The sequence below is a fragment of the Giraffa tippelskirchi genome, chromosome 3 (genome assembly GCF_054371585.1).
Source record: "Giraffa tippelskirchi isolate mGirTip1 chromosome 3, T2T-mGirTip1v1.2.pri, whole genome shotgun sequence".
NCBI classification, from domain to species: Eukaryota; Metazoa; Chordata; class Mammalia; order Artiodactyla; family Giraffidae; genus Giraffa; species Giraffa tippelskirchi.
Genome location: NC_137277.1, coordinates 24594418 through 24602228, shown reverse-complemented (window position 1 = coordinate 24602228; position 7811 = coordinate 24594418). Strand labels below are relative to the sequence as shown.

Sequence of the window (7811 nt, the reverse complement as noted above, 5' to 3'; positions counted from 1 at the left end):
TGCAGGGACAGCCGGAGTTGTTGCGGAGAGAATCGCTCAACCCTGCAGCCAGCTGGAGAGGCTGTGAAAAAACTTCCAGGGCTTCTGAAGGGGGTGGCCAGATGGAGACCCCTCTCAGGCCTCCCTGCACAACCTGCAGACAACTACTCTTCTGTGCCTACTCCCCACTTCCACCCCCGTTCTCACCTCCAAGTGGCAAAAATTACTTTCTTTGGAGCCGAGCTGGACACAACCGTCTCTGGCTAGTTTGCCCAGTTTTTCAGAGCAGCTCCCTTGGATCTGAGCCCTCCAGAGCCTGCCGCCCCCTGTCCCTGCAGCCCCCACGTCCAGCTCCCTTTTCCTCCTGGCTCTCCTCCACCCCCACCCTTCTCCTCAGATTTCTCTGTCCTTTTTAAACACTCACCCCCACCCACACGGATGAATACTTACCACCACCCACGAGGCTGTTACACTGACAGAAAGTTTCTAGTTCCAGCTCCCGCCGAGTTGCCATTTCTCTACTAACCAGCCTTCTCCTTGCTCGGCGGCAGCGAGCAAGGAGGGGGAGGGGAGGCCTGAGCCGTGGGAGTTCTTCAGAAAAACTTTCCACCCAACCCAGCGCCTTTCCTCTGTCCCCATTTCCCATCTGTTTCCCTGCTCTCCCAGAATCACCTTTCTCTTTTGCTAATACCCCCCACCTCCAGGCCTTTTAAAGGGATGGGGAATTTCGGCTGTTCCCTCTGCTTTCCCAAAGAGCCAAATTCTTTGATGCCATCGGAGGGAGCTGTCAGGGGGCTAAGATTGATCGCCTCATCTCCTCTCGGTCCCTCTGACCCACTGATTTAAAAATCTTACCCCAGATCGACTTTTCATTTTCTGCTTTGAGATCTAGTTTCCCACCGATTGCTTGGGGCCGTGAGTCTTGTACCCATTCCCTCCAGTAAATTACAGCACTCCCTAAAGTTCATACTATCTTGAACTTATGAAAAGAAATAAATACAACAATTTCCTCAGGGGCTAGAAATGAGATATCATCTCTGATCATTATTTTTGCACCCCTTCCATGTTCAGAGAATTCTATCTTGTCGGGGATATTTATTTATTTATTTATTTATTTATACATACATACAATGACAAAAATGGCAAGGGCATTTCTGTGGGGGGTAGTACCCCCTCCCAATACATTGACCTGAGGTTTGAGAGTTAAGTCAAATTGGGGGCTACCTTGGTTCTTGGTTCTTGATTCTTTTTCCTGTTCCTAGATATAGATGCAGATACAGGCTTGAGGCTTGAGAGGGTGCATATGCATCTTAGACCCTGTCTGCTGGGGTGTCATAGAGGAGCCGGATGCCTCCAGGTGAGGAGGCAGGTAGACATGGGGGCAGGGGCAGTGCTGCAAATGCTGGGCAGAGAAGGGAACCGAGACTTCACAGCTCCACAGGCCAGAGGCCCAAAAGGGCTCCTCACTATTTCACTCCTCTGTGTCAGCCTAGGAGTGCTTGTCGATTTTCTAAGATTTATCTGTTGCTTTTGGGGCGTGGGTTGGGGATAGTGATGCTGATGATTGTAAATCTCTTCTCTTCCTTATTGCACTGTAACACAGACCTTTCCCAAAGGGGAAAACCTCTTTCAACTACCTCTTCCTCTCATATTGAGATCCTCACTCAGCTTTCTTTTTTTTTCGGGGTGGGGGCAGGGAATGCTGCTGGCCTTATAAAGAAAGCTTTACTCTATTAAAAATATTCGAAAAAGAGGAAGACTTCTCCCTTAAGTTCTCTTGTTTCCTGGATTCCAGAACCTCCCCTCCTCTGAAGGGGTTGAAGAAAAGGTTCCTTTAGCTTTTCTGGAGAAAGCGGGGCATAGGGAGCAGGCATGTAGGACTGGGAGGCTCATGGTGTCCAGGTCATGGTCCTCTAGAGTTTTTGAATCAATTAAAGCAAATAATGCTCTGTTTTCTACCAGGCCCAGACGAGTGATTGGCCAAGGCGGGTCCCGTGACCATGAATTCCCTGCAATTTCGCCGGAGTCCTGGGTTTAATAGAGAGAGTCCCCATACGCTTGTATTTATCAGCAATATACAATTATAAAGACCCAAAATTTAAAAAAAAACAAAAAAAAGAGAGAGAACAAAATCTTCCCCTCCCAAAATCGCTGCATCGCACAAACCTGGGGGGGGCAGGAGGGGGGGCCCTTCCGATCCTCCCTCCTGACGCCCCCCCAGCAGGCCCCCTCCCCCACCATTGAAAGCCATGAATTTTGAATTTGAGAGGGAGATTGGGTTTATAAACAGCCAGCCATCGCTCGCCGAGTGTCTGACTTCCTTCCCCGCTGTCTTGGAGACATTTCAAACTTCATCAATCAAGGAGTCGACATTAATTCCTCCTCCTCCTCCTTTCGAGCAAACCTTCCCCAGCCTCCAGCCCGGCGCCTCCACCCTTCAGAGACCCGGGAGCCAAAAGCGAGCCGAAGATGGGCCCGCTCTGCCGCCGCTGCCGCCGCTCCCCGCCGCCCCCCTGGCCCCCGAGTTCCCCTGGATGAAAGAGAAGAAATCCGCCAAGAAACCCAGCCAATCCGCCGCGTCTCCCCCGGCCGCCTCCTCCGTCCCGGCCTCCGGGGTCGGATCGCCGGCAGGTCGGTAAGCGTGATAGGGGTTGGGTGAGGGGCAGCTAGAAAAAAGAGGAGAAGGAGTGATGGGGGAGGTAAAAAAAGGTGTCGAGTCTGTTGGGGTTTCTTGCCCCCGTCGATTCCAGGGAGGAGGAAGCAGAAAAGACCGCTGTGGTTCAGGCCTGGCCGCTGCCAGCATTTTTTTTCCCCCCTTTCCTTACAGCAGCTTTTGGAAGCTGGTTGGGGAAGAGCATCTTTTTATGCTAGCAGAAAAGGATTCGATTGAGGTTTCACATTTAGCTGTGTGGAGGAGTGTTGTTGGATGGGGTCGAATCTGGAGGCAGGAAAAGATTCAATCCCATCTACTCTAGGAGAAGAGGGGGAATTGAGAGCTCGGGGCTAGGGAGAAGAGGTGAGGAACAATCTTTCTTTATTAATCCTCTCCCCAGGCTGAGTTGGAAAGTGCTGAAATGAGGGATCCACTCGGAGGACCTGGGAGGGGCTCTGAGGTTCTGGGGGCGAAAGGGAGCCGCTTCCTAACTCCTGCATGGTCCGTGGGCGGCTCTCTGAATGCTGTGCGCTGACTCGGGCCGGGTCTGGCGGCGAGAGAGGGACGAGAAAGAAGGCAAGAGCCGTGGGAGCGAGCCGCTTTGGTAGGCGGGCAGGTCGGGGGTGCCGCTGACATTGTTTTGGGAGGATGGGATAGTCTTTTATTTCAGCAGAGTTGAGATTGGGCTGAGGACACGGCCCGCGCTGACGCCCAGCCCGCTTTCCCAGCAGATGGGCCGGGACTGCCGGAGGCCGCCGCCGGCGGGGCGCGCAGGCTGCGCACCGCTTACACCAACACACAGCTGCTGGAGCTGGAGAAGGAATTCCACTTTAACAAGTACCTGTGCCGGCCGCGACGCGTGGAGATCGCGGCCTTGCTGGACCTCACCGAGAGGCAGGTGAAAGTGTGGTTCCAGAACCGGCGCATGAAGCACAAGCGGCAGACGCAGCACCGAGAGCCGCCCGACGGGGAGCCAGCCTGCCCCGGCGCGCCGCAGAACACCGGCGAGCCAGCCGAAGAGCCTGTGGCTAGCCCGGGGCGCCCCTCCGTATTGCGGACCTCGCGAGCAGCCTGTTGTCACCCACCCGAGGTCGCGCAGGGGCCTCCGGGCGCCTCGGGCCCCCAGCCTTTGGCCGCTCGCGTGGAAGGCGCGGATGCGCGGAGCCCGGGCGGCGCGCTGCGCGGGGCCGGCGGACGGGAGCCCGAGCCGTTGCCGGAAGACGCCTTCTCGGAGCGGCAGGATTCGCCTTTCTTGCCCGACCTCAGCTTCTTCGCGGCCGACTCCTGTCTCCAGCTGTCCGGAGGCCTCTCCCCTGGTCTCCAGAGCTCTCTGGACAGCCCGGTTCCCTTTTCAGAGGAAGAGCTGGACTTCTTTACCAGCACGCTGTGTGCCATCGACCTGCAGTTCCCTTAATAACCCGCTTCCTTCTCTCGACCCCCGGCCCCCCTCAGCAGCCTGCGGAGAAACCCAAGGACCCCCCTCCCCCAGTCGTATGGACTTCTTTATGTGTTTTGCTAAAATTCAGGTATTATTGAATTAGCGTTTAATCCACCTCCTTTCTTCTCAAAAATATTGGACACACGGCGTCTTTTAAAAATTACACATAAAAAAATCCTTTTGGTAGAGTCCTTCCAACGAAATCTCAGGAATAATTAAACTCTTGGGGGGTTGGTGTGCTTTCTTCAAAACAACTAGAGGAACCTATTTTCCTCTCTTTTTTTTTTTAAGTTTTAGGCCGTAGATTATTTATTAAAATTCTTTACTAATAGGAAAAGGGGAAAGTATTTATTGTACATTATTTTCATAGGTTAAATAAATGTCTTTATAATACGGAAATGAGTTAGTGTTTGTGTTGGGACCCAGTCTCTTTCCTCCCCTCACCCACTAGGCCAGGCCGCCCTCTCTCTGTCTCTGTCTCTCGCTCTGCCCGGGGCCGTGTAAGTCCGGGTGGTACAAAAGGGGCCCCTTGGAGGGAGAGGGTGTGTTGCCAACTGAAGTGAGAGCAAGAAGAGAGTTCAGGCACAGGCTTCAGAGTCGTGGTGGGAGGCGTAGAGGTTCAGCTAGATTGGGAGGGTCCCTAGGGCTTCCTAGGCTTCTCGCCTCAGTGCCCCAAGCGGAATGGAGGGGTTTTTTCCAGAACGCAGGACGCCTGGGGAACCCGAAGTCTGGGGTCATGCGCAGGGCCAAGGAGTGGAGTGGGGACTGGGGTTTTCTTGAGAAGCAGGGTCCCGTGCCCAGGGATGGTCATTGGCCTCCAAGTGGACAAGAAAGGAGGTCGTGTGGAAAATGTAGCGGGGGCGGGCACTAATGCTCTTCGGGTCCCTCAGTCACCCTAAGGCTCCTGGGGTTGGGAGGAGCGTACGAGGAGCTGCGGGGCGACAAGCCCCGGGAGGCCCGGGCAGCGTTGGGAGGCGCTTGGCTTGTCTGGAGCGAAGGAGGAGCGAGGAGGGCGGGAGAGAGACAGGGAAGCCAGGAAGATGCTCAAAATGGCGCTGGGGTCGGGAGATAGGGAGGGGAGGGAAGAGACTGTGGCCGCCATGACAGCCGCCTCAGGATGCGCGCGGCCAGCCCCGGGACCGTCCCCGCACCCACCTTCACCTTTTTGGATCATCCCGATGCTCGTGAAGACAGGGACCCCGGAAGCCTCCTTTTTGGTTTTTGTATTGTTTGAAAAATCAGCTCAACGGATGCTGAGGATGCGAGACGGACAGATAGTCCGCGAGGGGGTGGGAATGGGAGAGGGTGAATGGAGGATGTTACTGACTGGGTCTGCCTCGCCAAATCTGACTTTTGCTCCTTCACTCTCGGATTTGATGCCCGGCCAGAGCGTTCTCCAAATGCAGACCTACCTGTCTTTGCCAACAACTTCATTTGCCGTCTCAGCACTATTTCCTATCCCTCACCGCACCTTAGCAGGTTTCTTGCAAACCCAGTAAGCGGGAGGCAAGGATCGATCTTCCCACCTGCCTCCTGGTTTGTTCCGTGGAACGTGGAGATTTAAAGGGCCCTGGAAAGCCATCCATCCTCCTTAGGTTTATTTAATATTTCTCGGGCTCAGAAACAGACACCGCAGGGATACCTCCCCAGCAGATGCTGCTGTTCTTGAAAAGCAGTTTATTCCCGGACCTCCCAGACTTTCCCCTGAACCAGCAGGATGGGGACTTGGAGTACCAGGCACTGAGAGGCAACAACTGTCAGGAAAAGCCAGGAGCCAACATAGGTCGTGACATACAGGACTAAACAGACCCCTGCATAATTTTTTTAATCTGGTCTTTCAGTGTGGGCAGTACACACATCTTATTCAGCTGGAATTTAATCCCTTAAACTGTCTTAATATAGAATTCACCTCTTGCATTAAATAATCTTATGCCATGTTAAATTGCACTTATTTCTTTCATAAATAAATTAATATAGAACAATTAGATGTGTTATTATAATAATATCATGTATCTTAGTTTATTTTCCCTCATAAAATATATACATATGAAATAATTTCAATATATTAAAGTAATAATACAGCTTGTTGGCTTGTATGTTTATTTTACCCATAAATAAGTGAGTATATAATATATTAAAACCACACTATACATCTCATTGGGCTGTGTGTTTATTTCTCCATAAAATATCCCTATAGGCAGTGTTTAACATCTTTAAAATCACAGCACATAGCCATCTCTATACCAACAAAATAAAACAGACATTTCAGCTGGGGTTTTGATTTCTATGGACAGCCAAACTAGATAATTTGGTCTAATTAAAAATGCTCTTTCAGCTATAGCAGATTGTTACAAAGATGGAGAATACCAGAAGGATCTTGCTAATTGCCCACCTTTCAGCTTTCTTTGGTCAAAAGGAGAGCACACTTCATCAATGCCAAAAATACAGGCTCTGCTCCGTTGGAGAGAATTCACCTCCTGGAATCATGGCTTGGTCTGTAATCCTCAGGGGCCTCTGAGGCTCCAGTTTTCTAAGAGACTTGCTGCTCCATGGACCAGCAGCATCAGCACTACCTGTGGACTAGTTAGAAATGCAGACTCTTAGGCCCCACTCCATATCTAATGAATCAAAATCTCAATTTAGCAGATCCCCAAGTAATTTACAGGCATACTAAAGTCTGAGAAGTACTGCTGGATCATAGTGCCACCTTGCTTCCTGCCTTCCTCCATATTTAACAATTTTTCACCCGCTTTATCTGGTCACCTCCTTCCAATCCTCCCCAACCCAAACCAGAGACCCAAAGGGCCTTGAATTTTAGCTTCTGCCTGAGGCTGCATCATTCCTGAATCTTCCCTGCCCAACTGAGTGGGAGTTGGGAGGGCCCAACCAAAGGCTCAATCTACCAGCTTAGATCTAGGTACTTTTTGCATCCTGGGGGTGAGAAACAACCAATCCAGGAAATCAGAAGGTCCAGTATTTCCCTTGCTTATTAGAGAGGAGTTAGAGCTGTTTTTACAGGCAACACACAGCCTCTGTTTCTTTCTCCTGTCTCCTGTTCATGAAACTCACCATCTCTGATGCCACCAGAGAAGAACAAAGAGGCAAGGCATTTCTAAAAAGAAATGACTTCTCTTTTCTGTTCCATCTGACTTCAAATTCAAAGGAACACATGGCAATTTAGAATTCATGAGGGACCAGGACTCAGGGTACCTAAGTTGTGTTCTAAGTTAGCTCCTTTTGTTTGTTTCATCTCTAGAGTCATCCTTTTTAACCTGAGTTTTCCAGGCTGGCTATGGAGAAGGAAGGCAAAGAGGAGGGAATTCTTAGACAAGGCAGCAGACTGCCCCCCCTCAATGGCAGGTTAGAGGGCAGTGCCAGGTGGCTGCACTCAGTTATCCCATCCTGATGGGGTATGGCTCCTCTTAAGTGGTCTGTAGGACAGACTGGTTATAAATTGGCTGTGGTTGGAGTGGGAAGGCTTCAGTGCTGTCCTGAAAGCTGCTGGTCAGTCTGCCCTACTCTTGGTGAGTCATTTTTTTTTTTTTTGGTGAGTCATTTTTTTAAGAAGAATGTCCCATTAATATTATGGTGAAAGCAAGACCGTTAGATTGAGAAATTATTTGCAATCACTCTAACCCTGAGTCATCACATTTTTAAAAAACTTATGCCTGGGTAAGTCTCTCCCCCTTTCTGGACCTCAGTTTCTCCAACTGTAAAATAAATGGAAGAACTAAATGACTC

The 7811-nt window shown here is 51.0% G+C and overlaps 1 protein-coding gene across 2 annotated transcripts; it reads left to right on the top strand.

Annotated features, from left to right (window-relative positions):
* The first annotated feature begins 2001 nt into the window (after nt 1-2001).
* HOXB2 (homeobox B2) lies at nt 2002-4464 on the top strand. 2 transcript variants are annotated; one of them, XM_081582430.1, is made up of 2 exons: nt 2002-2610; nt 3361-4464. In XM_081582430.1, the coding sequence occupies exons 1-2, from the start codon at nt 2229-2231 to the stop codon at nt 4044-4046; spliced, it is 1068 nt and encodes a 355-aa protein (XP_081438556.1). In that variant the 5' UTR covers nt 2002-2228; the 3' UTR covers nt 4047-4464. The 2 variants fall into 2 exon arrangements, with proteins under 2 accessions (XP_081438556.1, XP_081438557.1); XM_081582431.1 differs by having other exon boundaries at nt 2010-2610; nt 3364-4464.
* Nucleotides 4465-7811: the final 3347 nt, after the last annotated feature.

What these genes read in the sequence shown, in the direction of transcription:
- HOXB2 (XM_081582430.1), top strand. Translation starts at nt 2,229, where the DNA reads ATGAATTTTGAATTTGAGAGGGAGATTGGGTTTATAAACAGCCAGCCA. An exon ending in CGGGGTCGGATCGCCGGCAG is followed by an intron (nt 2,611 to 3,360) that starts GTCGGTAAGCGT and finishes CCGCTTTCCCAG; the next exon opens with CAGATGGGCCGGGACTGCCG.